Below are 15,312 nucleotides of genomic sequence, written 5' to 3'. Positions count from 1 at the left end.
CCCACGGTGAGGGTTCCTCTGTTGGTATCTCTGGGGGTGCCCACGGTGAGGGTTCCTCTGTTGATGTCCCTGGGGGTGCCCACGGTGAGGGCTCCTCTGTTGGTGTCCCTGGGGGTGCCCACGGTGAGGGGTCCCTCGGTGCAGGGACGCTGAGTGGGGTCCCATGGGAGGTCAGCTCAGTGCGGGGCGATGCCAGAGCCGGGTGCTGGGACTCCCCCTCTGTCCCCCATTCCAGGGGGGACCCTGCTGTGTGGGCAGGTGGGCCACGAGCTGGGGCTGTGGGCACCACTGGGACCAGGGCGTCCTGCTGGCTGAGGCCACTGGAGGTGAGCTGGGCTGGCCCGGGCACAGCAGGGGACAGGGACACTGGAGGGGCTGTTGTGGCCACCGAGGGGGTTGAGGTGGGGGCTGTGGGGGTGTGGAGCTCTGGCTGGTGCCCTCCCTGTCCCACAGCATCTGCCCTCTCCATGCCGTGGGATTGCCCTCCTGCCCGCGTGCCCAGCATCTCCATCCCTGCCCACCCGTGCTGCTCGCTGGGCCATGGGGCTGCACCCCTGGGGTCACTGCTGGTGGCCAGAGCCATTTCCCCGGAGTCCCTGTGGCCTCTCCCTGCAGACCGGGCTGTGCCGTGTCCCTGTGTGCCCACAGGAACCCCGCTGGCCCGTGCTGCCAGCCCAGGGACCACGTCCAGCCTGGCACTGCCCCGGCCCAGCCCAGCTGGCTGCGGACCCCTGACAGTGGGGACATCCTGCCCAAGGCTGCTCCTGGAGGGCACAGCTCCGTGGGGCTCAGCCCAGGGCACAGGGACATCCTGCCCAAGGCTGCTCCTGGAGGGCACAGCTCCGTGGGGCTCAGCCCAGGGCACAGGGGCATCCTGCCCAAGGCTGCTCCTGGAGGGCACAGCTCCGTGGGGCTCAGCCCAGGGCACGGGGACATCCTGCCCAAGGCTGCTCCTGGAGGGCACAGCTCCGTGGGGCTCAGCCCAGGGCATGGTGCCCCGGTGTGCAGAGCCGTGGGTCTCGGAGCTCTGGGTGGGCGGGAGGCGCTCAGAGTGGGGCACAGGCACTGCACCCTCCTCCTCCTCACCCAAAAAGGCAGGGGTGGTGTAGCTTGGGGTGGCTGATCCCACATCCTCGGGGACCACGCTCAGGAGGTCGTTCGTGGCTAAATCCCCGGGCTCAGTGTCTCGCCCAGCCACAGGAGCAGGAGCGAGTCCCTCCTCGGTGCCTGGCTGCTGCTGGCTCCATCCTCCCAGCCCGGTGGTGAGCAGGGCCTCGGTGGGCAGCTCCCAGGGCCCCTCGGTGCCATCGGGGCTCAGCTCTGGCTTCGGCTCCTCGCCTTTGCTCTCCTTCTCCGTGAAGGGATAGTAAGACAGATCCTCGTGGAAGTTGATAAAGTTATAATCGTAGTAAAAATCATCAACAAAGACATTTCCTTTCCTGGCTGAGAAGTCCTCCTCGGTGATGACATTGACATCGTTGGACTCGGGGATGTTTGGGATCGAGGGGTTAAATTTAGGGATGTGATTGCTGGGGATGTAATGGATTTCATTAAATATCTCCGTGCTGGAGGAGCCGCTGCCGGACCAGTCGGGGCCGCTGTCCCAGCTGTGGTGGCACGGTGGCAAGGAGCAGAGCCTCTCGGGGCTGGGTCTCTGGGCAGGGTCACACGGGGCCCCGCTGCTGCTGCTGCTGCTGCTGCTGCTGCAGTGCACTGGGCGCTGCTGGGTCCCGTTCCCACAGGTCACAGAGCACTGGGGAGGCAAGAGACAGGGACAGCTCTGTGGGCACGGCTGGAGTGATGCCAGGGCTCCGCAGGGCTTTGGGCACAGGGCTCCCTGTCACTGTGCCAGCTCCCACCACCCCGGGCAGCTCCCGTGCCAGTCCCACCCGGGGTACTGCTCATCCCAGCAAGCAGAGCATTGCTGCCCAAACCCCCTCTGGGGCTGCCCCCCGTGCCACAGCAGGGCTGGAGCTGTGGGGACCTTGCTCAGGGTGATCCCTGACCTGCTCTCCAGTCAGAAAGAGTTTTCCCGGGAGATGGAGGCTGGGAAGGGCAGGGGTGAGATGAGCTAATAGGCCTTTCCTGTGACCTATTGCCATGAATTGCATCTCTTCTTCTGGAAGAGCATTCTTTGAAGCAGGGAATAACAACATGGGTGTTGTCTGAGTAGGGAAAAAGCAAAGGTCAGGAAGGAGCTTTGCTGGGGACACACCATCCCCCCATAATGGGCTCTTTGAGTTGGGTCACTACAAAAGAAACTGAGAAGCTGCAAAGGAGAACAACAGCATTTTCTGCTGCATCTGGGGCTTGGAGCAACCCAGACTTGTGAAAGGTGTCCCTGCCCATGGCAGGGGGTAGAACCAGATGAGCTTTAAGGTCCCTTCCACCCCAGAGCGTTCCAGGATTCTCTGGTAACACCACGTGGCCACCACCAGGTATTTCTGGAGCTGGAATCAAACCCTGGCACACACCAGCACCTGTGAGAGGGCTGCGAGGAGCTGCTCCCCTGCAGAACAAACCAGAAAACAAAGCAGCTTCTCTGGAAACTCCACAGAGCTGGGTGTGCAGGGCTTTGGGGCTCTCCTGAGGTCCCAGTGCTGCAGCAGCTGTGGGCCACCCAAAGCCCAGGGAGCTCCTCTGGCAGGGCCAGGAGCTCCAGTGCCACACGGGCACAGTGCTCCTGCCTGCAGACAGCTGCCCCACCCTGCTGGTGCTGCTGACAGAAGGACCACGGCTCTGGGAAGCTTCCAAGCCCCTCCAATCCCCCTAATTATGGTGGTGGTGGAAATGGAAAAGAAAGAGGGCTCTCCCTTTAAATTAAAGGACAGAAAAATTGCAGAACCTCAAAATCCCAAACACATTTCCCCAGGGCTCACACATCCACTGGTGCCAACACCACCGAGGCCAGCTGTGAGGGCTGGGGCTGCCCTGTCCAGCACTGACCCACCAACAAGCCATAATTTTCCCTTTAAATCATTGCATCCATCTTTCTCAGCCCTTAATTGTGGCTTTTGTGGGCCCCTGGAAAAATATTTCCAACTCGCTCTCATCTTGCCTTCAAATCCTCTGCTCACATTTGATTCCATTTGTTCCTTAGCAACAAGCTCTGTTCCCAGGCTCTCTCCTTTCTCTCCTGATATTTGTCTTCACTCTGAACACTTTTGGAATGGCTGTTTAAATTAGGAGTTATCATTTTCTGGTTGAAACCCTCAGCCTGTGGTTAAGCTGATTCACAAAAACACAAAAATAAATCAAGCCTGCAGAGAGTGTCACCATTAATCACCCCATGGAATCATTTGGGTTGGAAGGGACCTTGAAGATCATCCAGTTCCACCCCCTGCCATGGGCAGGGACAGCTTCCACTCCACCAGGCAGTTCCAAGCCACGTCCAGCTGGAAACCTCATTTCTGCCCTCCTTGTGCCAAGCATGGAGCGTGGCACTCACCCTGGGTGAGGGAGCTGCAAAGCCCAGGGCTGGGGCAGAGTTAAACTGCCCAGTGCCCCTTCCTCACCCTGAGACCTCTCCAAGCAAGGGAATTCCCATCCCTGGGAGCTGGGGCAGAGTTAAACTGCCCAACCCTCCTTCCTCACCCTGAGACCTCTCCAAGCAAGGGAATTCCCATCCCTGGGACCTGGGGCAGAGTTAAACTGCCCAACACCCCTTCCTCACCCTGAGACCTCTCCAAGCAAGGGAATTCCCATCCCTGGGAGCTGGGGCAGAGTTAAACTGCCCAACCCTCCTTCCTCACCCTGAGACCTCTCCAAGCAAGGGAATTCCCATCCCTGGGAGCTGGGGCAGAGTTAAACTGCCCAGTGCCCCTTCCTCACCCTGAGACCTCTCCAAGCAGTGGAACTCCCATCCCTGGGAGCTGGGGCAGAGTTAAACTGCCCAACACCCCTTCCTCACCCTGAGACCTCTCCAAGCAGTGGAACTCCCATCCCTGGAAGCTGGGGCAGAGTTAAACTTCCCAGTGCCCCTTCCTCACCCTGAGACCTCTCCAAGCAGTGGAACTCCCATCCCTGGGAGCCGCTGAGCCCACGGGGACACAGCCATGGATTTCTGGAGCAGGAGCACACCCACTGCTCTGGGGCAGGCTGAGGTGTCCGGGGACCCCTGTCCCCAGCTCCCACCCCTCTGCAAGGCGCTGGCACATCCCCTGTGTGCCCTCTCACCTCAGACCAGTTGCCCACAGCCCACGGGGAGGGGCAGGGCACCTCAGGGTGGCAGGGCGCGGTGGCATCCGGCTTGGCGAGGTGCTGGCAGTCTGCTGGCTGCAGGGCCCTCTGCTCGTCCAGCCCCACGCTCTGGATGCACAGCACCGTCCTCTTCATCAGCCCCGCCCGGCCACACGAGGCCGAGCACTTCTGCCACTCACCCACCCACCACCTGTGTGGGGAGAGGGGAGAGAAGGGAAAGGGAAGGGAAAGGGGAGAGGAAGAGGAAGGGAAAGGGAAAGGGAAAGGGAAAGGGAAAGGGAAAGGGAAAGGGAAAGGGAAAGGTCTCAGCCAGAGCAAGCAGCCGTGCCCCAGGATCCATCCCGCTGCCCATCACGTGAGGCCATGGGGAAAGGAGGACCCCAAATGTGTCAGCCCAAGGTCTGGGAGCTCACAGAGGGTCAGGGATGGGGCAGTTCCCGAGCTGTGCCGGGGTTGTGTGCACAGAGGCAGAGAGGAGCATCCTGCCAGGATGGGACCCCCGTGAAGCTCTGCCTGTGGGCGGGCAGTGCCCCGTGGCCATCAGGCAGCCCCAGGGATGCTGCCATGGGCCCAGCCAGGGCGTGGGGCGCGTCCCCAGGGCGAGGGAGGGGAGGAAGCAGGGCGGCTGGCACCTGGCGGGGCAGGGCTCCTCGCTGCAGGGGCGCTGCTGGTCGTCGGGGCGCGTGAGCGCGTCGCAGAACCGCTCCTCCACCAGGCCCGCCAGCCTCTCCACGCAGTGCACGACCTGCCGCTGCACCCCTGCGGGTGGGTGGGCACTGAGGGCACCCCCGGGGCACCCACAGGCACCCGGGGGGCACCGGCACCACGCGGGCACCGGCGCGGCTTTGGAAACCCAACCCAGCAGCTGACAGGAGGCTGTGGCAAGCACATTTCTCTCCCTCTTGGGATTTTTCATAGAGGTGCACAGAGATGAAACGAAAGAGAAAACAATTTATATTCCTGCTCCTTGTTTTTCCCATGTGGGATGTGTTTGGAGAATTGTTTCCCTGGGGTGATTGCTTGGTTGGATTCTGGTGAGGATTGTTTGAGCTGATGGCCAATCCAACCCACCTGGGGCTGGGCTCTCAGAGAGGGTCACGAGTTGTGTTAGAGAAAGTGGTATGTAGTTTCAGTATCTTCCTTTTTATATAGTATATTAATGTATTTTAGCCATAGTTATAATAAAGAAATCATTCAGCCTTCTGAACTGAGTCAGACATCAGCATTTCTTCCCATTGTGTTCGCCTGCATTTACAGTAGGAGGCCCTTGGTGAGCCTGAGCCACCAGGCCAGCAGGGAGAAAATGAAAGCACCACTTGAAGCTGCAAGTTCACTTGTGCTGAGGCTGAGATGCCCTGGCAGAGCCCCTGGCACCGGGGCAGCTGGGCAGGATGGCAGCACTGCCCGGAGCACCGCCAGCCACCGTGGGCACTGCCAGGGCTGCCCCAAGGGGCAGCTCTCGGCTCTTTGGGCAGCCCTGCCCAGCCCAGCTCAGGCACAAATCACTGCCCAAAGCCCCGTGGCCCCGGGTGCTCCCAGGGCTGCAGGGTGACCTCAGCACACTGCCTCGCTCCGGCTTCTGTCGCCGCTCCTGCAGCACGTACCCGACCTGTGGCATGGACAGCTGCCACCACACACTGACACGGCCCTGCTGGAGCTGCTGGGCTGGGCTCTGGCCAAGCACTTGGGAGCTTGCAGGGCCGTGGGACTCAGCAGTGCTCACTGCGAGCTCTCCCAAATCCACATCTCATCTCACATCAGGAAGAGGGGCTCAGCCCTCCTCCAGCTGCTCACCCTCACCCGACTCCTGCCTGATTCACTCCTCTGTTTCCCTTCTGTTCTGGAAGCCAAGCACTCGAGTCACACAAAGAAAAGCTGGTTTTAAACAAAGCCCATGTGCTGGCACTCTGTGCTACCTAGAAAGCACAAGTGTCCTTGAATTCCCCTTTTTTCCAGTGCCAGCTGCTCTCGAGGAAGTGCGTGCTGCTCCCAGCCTCCCCCGGCAGCGTTCCAGAAATGTCCCTCTGCACCAGCTGCCCCAAAGCTGCCCTGGGGACCCTGGGGTACCCAGCCAGTGGTGCAGTGGGGCAGGAGGGGGGAAACAAATGTCCACACACGGACACTGTGGGACCCCAGTGCTCTCCATAAAACCCTGGATATCCTCCCCCCGTGGAGAGGCCCAGGCAGGCAGGAGATCTTCCACACTCCCTGATTTCTCTGAAGCTCCTTTGTCTCCATCCCGTGCCGGGTAACAGGACACCGAGCCGGGAGCACAGTGCTGATAAAGCGCTGGGGTTCCTGCTGAGCACCACGGCCCTGACCTCAGCAGATGGCCCTTTCTTCTTCCCCCAAGACCTCGTGAAACCCAAGGCCCAGGAATTTCAAAGGCTCCACTGCCCGGGGCGGGTGTCCCGGGGGCTGCACTCACCTGTCCCGCAGGTGGCCGTGCAGGTGGTCCAGGAGCCGAAGCGCCACAGGAACTCGGGCTGCTCCACCTCGTTCTCGCTGTCGGCCGGGCGCTGGATGGTGTACTGGTACCTCACCCCGGGGTTGGTCTCCTGGAACAGCAGCTGGGGGACACAGGGCACACAGAGGGGGTGAACAGCAGCTGGGGGACACAGGGACAGGGGGTGGCATTGCACCAGGGGCTGCTCAGGGTGAAGGAGGGCCAGAAGGACGTGACCCCGTGCCCAGCTCCCCGACAGAGCTGGATGGGATTTGGAGTAACCCGGTTTGTGGAAGGTGTCCCTGCCCACGGGTGGAATTTCCTAAATCCTCCCACTCCAGAGGGGCTCCTGCTGCTCCTGTGGTTGACACAAGCCCTGCTGGAAGCGCCGCCCGTGCTCACGAGGGCCGGGAGTTCATCCCTGTTTTTCTTAGCCTAAGCACCCCCATTATTGCCAAAGCTTTGTTGTTCTTGGAGCTTTGGCGGGAGCCAGGGCATCTTTCCAAAACCTCTCCATGAACATCGAAACGTTGCTGTCCACAGGTTTTAATTAGGTTACGAATCCCAGAAAGTGATTAGTGGGTGCCGAGCACGCCAGCATTCCCACTACCAGCAGCCCTGGTGGCAGCGGGCCCGGGCTGCTGCTCACATCCCACCCGAGCTGCTGCTGGAGGACAGGCAGGAGGAGGCTGTGGCTGCTGGGGCAGCTCCTGCAAAGGCAGGGATGAAATGGGGAGTGCGTGAGGCTGAGCCACAGCTGCCAGGGTGGAGCATCCTGGGGCTCCATGGGATGCAGCTCCGTGGCCACCACCACAGCTGGCACCACGGGGGATTTCAGCCTGGTGCCAGCTGTGCCATCACGTGTGGGACGGTTCCCACTGGTTCCTGCAGAGGAAGGCTTGGCCTCACGGTCGCAAGGATATTGACTCCAACTGCTTTGCATGAGCTGGCAGCTCCCTCACTCCTGACTGTCCAGCCCAGCAGAAGCAGCAGGGCTTTTTCCCTGCTCATGATAAGATAGGGGAAAGGCCTCAGGAAACGGCTCTTTCTCCTCACACTCCCTCTCCTGTGTAAATATTCTGCGGAATGCTGCAAAGGGGATGAGGCTCAGCTGCGAGTGGTGTGGGCTGGGAACACTCCCCGGGCTGGCAGGGTGTGCTTGGCTGCTCCAGCGTTGGCTCCCAGAGAAACACACCCCGAGGAGGGGCAGAGCCCATCCCCTGGATGCAGGAAGGGCCGTGAGAGACCACGGCAGCTCAGCCCCACAAGGAGGGCGGGATCCATCCTACCTGGATCCACACGGGCTCCACGGTCGGCCCCGGAGAGGTGAGGTTCTCCCAGTTCCCTGTCCTCTTGTAGGTGAAGGTGGTCCCTGCCACCCTGTAGTCCCCGTTCCACTGGATGGTCCAGCCACCGTTCAGGAAATATTTCTCCGGGTCCTCGCTCCGCAGCGCCAGGAAATTCCCGGCTTCGGCCACTTCTTCAATCCGGATCTCCCGGGCTCCCACGGGGATAATCCCAATGTCCACATAGCCTGGGAGCGGAACCAAGCATTGGTCTTGGTGGAGTCAGAGGTGTCTGAGACGATTTTTGTCCTTGGATTGGTGCCAGCACTGTGCCAATCCTTGCACCTCTGTAAGGCAACAGTGGGCACCAAGCCCTACCCTGCCCTGAGCTCCCTGCTGTCTTCTCCCCAAAAAATCGACAAGTTAGAATTAAACTCCCCTTCAGAAGGAGCAGCAGCAGCCCAGCTGTGCTGGAGCAGGCTCGGGGTGCTCTGGGGACAGCAGGAGGTGCCCTTACCCAGCCCCTCGCTGTCCTCGAAGGTCTTGTGCACGGTGTGGCAGGTGGAGCCGTCCCCGTGGCAGACCCCGCAGCGATCCTCCACGGCGTGCGAGTCGATCTCGTAGTCACAGCCCACGTTCTGCAAGGGAGCCCCGTCAGCCCCACGCCAGCGTCTCCCAGTCCCTGCCAGCACCGCCCCCGAGGGATTCACAGCACCCTGGGGTGGCGTGGCTTGGAAGGGACGTTAAAGACAATCCAGTTCCAGCCCCTGCCATGGGCAGGGACGCCTTCCCTGAGATCAGGGTGCTCCAAGGTTGCTCCAGGTTGCATCTATCCTAGGCTGTGCTCTGGTCCCTGAGGCCAGCACAGAGGCTGACACAGCCCGTCCCACTCACCCCACGGGAGCCAGTAACGCTCTCCAAGTGGGGAATGGCAAAAGGAGCGAGCTCAGCATGAGAGGGCGGGGACGCTGAGCACCCAAGGGTGGGTGCTGCCCCTGGGTGCTTCCCAGGCGCGGGGTGTCCCTGGGTGCCCGCGGCCCCACCTTGCAGATGCCGTTGATGCAGACGTCGCGGCTGGCGTCGCTGTCGTAGCAGGGCGTCCCATCCACCACCGCGTCCCGCAGCTTCTCCGCAAAGTACTCGTGCTCGGGCCGGCAGTGCAGCTCGCAGGGGTTCACTGGGAACAGGCACAGACTCAGCCTGGGGCCGCCCCCCAAAGCACAAATCAACCCCCAAAGCACAAATCAACCCCGCCAGCCCAGGGTAAAACACAGAACACGGCACGAGCGGGCTGCGAGGCGAGGCTGGGACACCGGCGGCCGTGCCCGAGCCTCTCCAGGGTTGGGGTCTCTGCCCATCACTCACTGCTGTTGGGCACTGGCGTCCACTTGTAGAGCTTCCCTTTGTAGAGCATGGCGTTGAAGTGGCTGCACTGGACCTGGCGGAAGGAGGGCTTGTCCGCGGGGCAGCGCCGCACGTTGCAGATGCGGAACCGCTTCCGCTCGCCCAGGCAGTACCGGCCCCCGTACTTGGGCCTGGGGAGGAAACACCAGTCACAGGGGCTGCGAGGGCACAGACCCCCGAGTCACAGAGCTGCGACTGCTTTGGGTCGGAAGGGACCTTCAAGTCCATCCCTGTTCCACCCCAGCCATGGGCAGGGACACCTTCCGCAGGCCAGGCTGCCCCAAGCCCCATCCTGCAGCTGCCCTGGAGGAGCTGCTCTCCATTCCACCCAGGGAGTGCTCCTGACTCTGCTCCTCTACCGCCCCAGGGAATGGCAAAGCTGACACTGGGCTTTTCAGAGCAACAGAGACTCGGGAAGCACAACAGTGCTTTTCTCAGATGCCAGCAGAGCCTCACAGCACGGCCACCCTCTGCTGCCACGCTGCCTTTTCCTTTGGTCACCCCACTGCCCGTGGCCCACGGCCCATGGCCCAATGACCTCACGAGAATTCCTTCTCCTGGGCACACTCTGCTGAAGGCAATGAAGCTAGTGATTATTTTAGGGCTGTGTTTACACACTTGGCCCTGAGGAATGGACGTGTGAGGGGGGGATGCCCAGCACACATTTTCTCACTTCATCCCAAGGGCAAAGCTGAAGATTTACCTCCAGTGGCCAAAGCAAACAACTGCCCGGGAAATTCCCAGTGTTTGCTCTCCTGCCTGTCCACAGCTGTGTTTGGAACACTCCACAAACCATCACAGCACCTCTGCCACAGAGTTTATGTCAAACATAAATCCAGGTCCTGATCAGACAGAGCTCTTCCCTCAAGAGCCCAGCAGCGTGTACCAAACTCACCCGAGGAAGAGGACGGGCAGAACACGTCTGGGAGGGTCAGGAGCTCACTCCTGGGGCTGCCAGGATGCCCCAAGCCATGGAAAAGCAACTCCCCTGGAACACCACTACAAAGCCCTTTTCCTCCCCATCCCAGGCTGCTCTGACACCAGGGCAAGCCGGGGGTTTTGGCTGAATCCAGTGCAACAGGGATTTGTGACCAAGAGGACATCTGGGGAGCAGATGGGTCAGCAGAAATCCCAGGATGGAGATGGCAGCTCCTCCAGCAGTGCCCGGACACTTCCAGCCAGCACTGGCTGATGGAATGCAGCAGGGTGATAAACTGCAGCAGGGTTTTTCAAAACAGCTCTGAATCAGGCTCCAGGAATGCCTGGTTTGCTGCTCTGTCACCAAAGGACGCTGGGTATGTTTAACATCCCTGTGGAGGCTCTGCCCTTTGTTTGAGTCACTCCAGGGCAGGGGGTGGAACCAGTCCCTCCCAGCCCAAACCAGCCCAGCGTTCTGTCCCTCCTGGGGTCTGGGCAGCCCGGGCTCAGCCTGGCTTACGTGGGGTGGCTGCAGTGCCTCTCAGCACTCTGCACTCCTGCTCCACAGCTGCGGGAGCACGAGGCCCAGGAGCTCCAGGCGCTCCAGCCGCCGTCGATGGGCTCGGGCCGGAAGCCCACGGGAACGCACTCGCCGTTGAAGCACCACTGCAGGGACAGGAGGAGAACAACAGGCTAAGGGTGGGGAGCACTGAGCACACGGACTGTCCCGTGGACATCCCTGCTGTGCTTGCATGGAGGGGTCAGCTGGGCTCTGCCACCGCCTGGAGCTCCTCAAGCCACGGGAATCTCAGAGGTGTTTGAGGACTTGAGGAAGGCAATAAGCCCAAAACTCCTTGGAGACCCCTCAGCAAGGGGATCCACAGCCCAGTGTCAGCCCAGAGGGGCTCAGAGGTGCCTCCCCAGCAGTGGGAAAGATCCCAGGGAGGAGCAGCCACCATGGCAGCAGAACCAGCCTTGTGCTCTCCTGCCATTAACTGCGGGTTTCACCTTCCCAGGTGATTCAAGTGATCCCAGGTGAGTCACCTTCCCTGAGGGCACTCCCTGCTGGGTGCTTGGGCACAGCAAGGGCAGTGGGATGGGCACCTCTGCCCATCCCACCCCTGCAGAGCCCCTGTGTGTGCAGGAGCAGGGTTCCCGAGGCCATGGGGGGTGCCCCCGTTACCTTGCTCTCCCCGCAGGCCGTGCCGTCCACAGCCGCGTCCAGCTTGGAGTGACACGTGTTCCCCACCGTGCACCACAGCGTGCTGCAGACACTCTGTGGGAAGAGAGGGACACAGTTCCTGCTGGCACAGAGCCCTTCCTGGGGCACGGATCAGATCCATCCTTTGGGCATGGATGAGATCCATCCCTTGGGCAAAGAGCTCTCCCTGGGGCATACATCAGATCTGTCCCTCAGGCACAGACCAGATCTATCCTTTGGTCACAGATCCCTCTGTGGGGCACAGATCCATCCCTGGGGCACAGATCAGATCTATTCTTTGGTCACAGATCCATCCCTGGGGCACAGATCAGATCTATTCTTTGGTCACAGATCCATCCCTGGGGCACAGATCTATCCTTTGGTCACAGACCCATCCCTGGGGCACAGATCCATCCCTTAGGCACAGATCATATCTATCGTTTGGTCACAGATCCATCCCTTAGGCACAGATCAGATCTATCCTTTGGTCACAGACCCATCCCTGGGGCACAGACCCATCCCTGGGGCACAGACCCATCCCTGGGGCACAGATCAGATCTATCGTTTGGTCACAGACCCATCCCTGGGGCACAGATCCATCCCTGGGGCACAGACCCATCCCTGGGGCACAGATCAGATCCATCCCTGAGGCACAGAACCATCCCTGGGGCACAGATGGGTTCCCTCCCTCGGGCAGGGTGGGCACAGCCCCAGCACACCCCCCAGAGCCCCTCGCTGTGGGCAGTGTCTGTCCTTACGTCCATGTCGTCGCAGAAGGTGGAGCGGGGGCCGTACTGCAGCCGGCACTGGTGGCCCACGTCGTACAGGACGCCCGGGGGCACCAGGGGAAAGTCCAGCAGCTCCCGGGCCGGGGGGTCATCCAGGCACAGCCCCCAGCCCCGGCTGCAAGAGAGGTCACAGCGGTGTCACCGTGGTGTCCCACACCTCCGCAGGTGCCAGGGGCAGCAGCTGGTGCACGCCCGGGATGAGCCACCAGCACTTCCCACTCCCTGCAGCTGCTCCAGTGGCACCTCTGGGTGCCCTTCTGGGGTGGGAGCCCCCCAGAGTGATCCCCCACGTCCCCCTGGCGTGGCAGGACACGGGGAAGGTGAAGGGACAAAGAAGGGACAACAGCCACGGATGTCCCGGTGGAGCTCCAGAGCCGTCCCCGCAGACCTGCCCAGAGGAATAAGGGAATTTTGGAGGAACAGAGATGACCAGCAGCCGGACACTGCCATGCTCAGAGCAGGCTGGACAGATGGCTCTGGGGCAGGGCTGGCAGCAGGGACGGGCGGTGCCTGCTCTGCTCCAGCCGCTCTTGCTGCGGCACTTCCCAAACGCTCCCGGGATTGTCCCCAGCTCAGCCCGGGTGTTGTTCCAACAAACTCCTTTCCAGCAAGGCCGAGCCTCTGGCAAGGCTCTGGGGGCGGCTCGGATTACTCGGGTTTGTTGTGATTGCGAAGGGCTCGGAATTCACGTGCAGTGAGATTCCTTTTTAAGCCAAAGGGCTGGAAGCAGGAGAGCTGCTGCTGCTCTGGGGTGCTGGCAGTGCCAGGGGTGATGCCAGCAGGGCCAGCACCCCCTCCCCGCCTTTCCCATGCCACCACTGAGCTCCACACGGGACACCTGCAGACAGCTCCCTTGGCTGGAGACACTCCCTAAACTCCCATGCAGATCCTCACTGACATATACTTTTATTTCCCTATTGGAAAACCAGGAATTGGGTTGCTTTCAGCAGCCCAGGGGCTCAAAAATCTCGATTTCCAAACTCCCACCAGCAGGAGCATCCTGCTGCTCCCAGCCCAGTGGGAAGGGCAGGAGCCCTGTGGGTGATGTGGGGCTGAGCTGGGATGGATGGGGCACGGGTTGGGCAGCTGGACACAGGGTCCTGCTGCAGCCTGTGTCAGGCACACATGCACACTGCATGGAACCTCTCCACACGTTTCCACAGAGCCCTGGAATGGTTTGGGTTGGAAGGAGCCTTACAGCTCATCCCATTCTGGAGTGTTTTCTTTAAAAACAGAAGGTGTCCTTGATGGGAAAAGTCCAGGCTCAAGCACTTCATCCTGGATGAGCCCCAGGTGTGACACTCGTGCTGCTCTGGACTCTTCACCCTCTGCCTGTTTGGGTCCAGCACAGGTCCCCCCATGCTGTCCCCAGCCTCCTGTTCCTCTGAGCTGCCCTGCCCCAGCCCACAGAGGGGTCTCTGTCCAGTCTGGGGGTGACTGGGATCTGCCTCAGCTTTCCAGCTTTTCCAGAACCTATTTCTTTGTTAAATATTTTACAATCATTCTCCTGGTCTGTTCAATTGGCCGAAACACATCTCCAAGCAGGGAAAAATTGGCCTGAGTTTCCCTCTGGCTTCTAGGGATCTGCAGTAAATTCCAGTCCACAGGGGATGCAGGGGCCTGCGCTTCTCTGCCTGTTCCAGCCCGTTCCTTAACAAGCTGGAGGATGGAGTGGATGGAACAGTGATTAAATCCCCATCTGTGAGCAGCCTGAGAGGATCTCCAGATACATTTGAGAGCGGGATTAAAATTCCAAAGGCTCCCAGAGAACTGGAGGAAAGGTCCAAAGAAGCCAGGACAGAATTCAACAAAAACAAAGGCAGATCTTGGAGCTTGGGGAGGACCAGCTGCACTGCCACGGAGCTGGTGGGGCTGGCAGAGGGGTGGCACGGGCAGGGCACGGTCAGCAGGCCCTGGCAAGTGGAGGATGATGGAAGAAGAGCTCCAGCACGGTGGAAAGAGGCTGAAAATCTGGTTGTCTGATGCAGAGCAAAGACTGAAGGGTCCCTCCAGCACCAGAGCATCAGCAGGCACCCTGTGCCAGCACCCTACACTGGCCTGACCAGGGGACACCTTCCTGGGGGACAGGCTGCCAGTGGGACAGGAGCTCTCCTAGTGTCCCCTCGTGTCCAGGCAGACCCTGACTGAAGGCACTGACTGCAGTGCTGGGGCCGTGCTGCCGCCGGGAATCACTTTCAGACGCTCCACCATTCAGCAGTGCTTGTGAAATAATCATTACCTCGTGTAAAAAATAACGATCACCCTCCGAGAGCGCGGCTTTTCCGAACGTGAGCTCCGTTCCAAGCACGCCCAGCAAGCCCAGGTCAGCAGGGCCCCGTTCCCTGGCTCCCTCCCTCCTGTCCTGCTGCCAGCACCCCGTTACAACCCCTCCTGTCTGAGCTGGCCCCGTGCTGGCCCCGGCCCCGGGGTGTCACAGCCGGTCACCGACGCCAGCCTGGCCCTGCGCCGCTCCCGAGGAAGAGCTGCTCCTTCTGGGGGAGCAAGGAGAGCCAAGCCCAGCAGAGGAGCTCCCAGCTGCTCTGTCTCCCCACCACAGCTCGCAGCAGCCCGCGCTCATCACAAGCAGGAAATTCTTCATCCCCAAGTGAAGGTTAAAAGCGGAGGGCCAAGAGCGCTGCGGATGCGGGAAAGCTCCGTTCCTCTGAAAGCCATAAATCAGCAGTAATTCCCCTGCACGGGGCCAATCCACATGTCCCAGGCTGGATTTGGGAGCGGAGCCTGGCCCCGGCAGCTTCCCCTGGGCCAGCTCTCCCCTCGCTGCTCCTCACTGCCTTCAAACCTTCCTGCAGCAAGGGGGAAAAGGTTCCTCCAGTGCAAGCCACTGGCTGACAAACCAAACTCAGGGCTGGCTTCCTTGGAACTTCCTAACAACAGGCTGAAAAACCAGCCACGGGTGCTAAAAATAAACAAAGGCAGGGAAGAATTTGGCTGGGTCGGGTTTGCCCCTGACAGGCAGAGAGAATTGAAGAGATTCTGCAGAACCTGCAGGGAGCACTGAGGGAAAACACTCCGGTTTTATCTGTGCAACCACAGCCCCTGTGCCCCCTC

General features: G+C 60.7%; 1 protein-coding gene across 1 annotated transcript in view; it reads right to left on the bottom strand.

Moving 5' to 3' along the window:
• ADAMTS7 (ADAM metallopeptidase with thrombospondin type 1 motif 7) overlaps positions 1-15,312 on the bottom strand; it is a 38,278-nt gene that overhangs the window by 14,031 nt on the left and 8,935 nt on the right. Inside the window, exons 9-19 of the mRNA XM_077785817.1 lie at positions 12,214-12,358; positions 11,438-11,530; positions 10,775-10,920; positions 9,298-9,467; positions 8,976-9,109; positions 8,450-8,570; positions 7,936-8,180; positions 6,629-6,770; positions 4,833-4,959; positions 4,177-4,390; positions 143-1,753 (exon numbers count right to left, since the gene is read on the bottom strand). Of these exons, the coding sequence (XP_077641943.1) occupies positions 143-1,753; positions 4,177-4,390; positions 4,833-4,959; positions 6,629-6,770; positions 7,936-8,180; positions 8,450-8,570; positions 8,976-9,109; positions 9,298-9,467; positions 10,775-10,920; positions 11,438-11,530; positions 12,214-12,358 (3,148 nt within the window). The remainder of the gene's footprint in view (positions 1-142; positions 1,754-4,176; positions 4,391-4,832; positions 4,960-6,628; positions 6,771-7,935; positions 8,181-8,449; positions 8,571-8,975; positions 9,110-9,297; positions 9,468-10,774; positions 10,921-11,437; positions 11,531-12,213; positions 12,359-15,312) is intronic.

This window comes from Lonchura striata, chromosome 11, assembly GCF_046129695.1.
Source record: "Lonchura striata isolate bLonStr1 chromosome 11, bLonStr1.mat, whole genome shotgun sequence".
Taxonomy (NCBI): Eukaryota; Metazoa; Chordata; class Aves; order Passeriformes; family Estrildidae; genus Lonchura; species Lonchura striata.
This window is presented reverse-complemented; position numbering and strand designations above follow the sequence as displayed.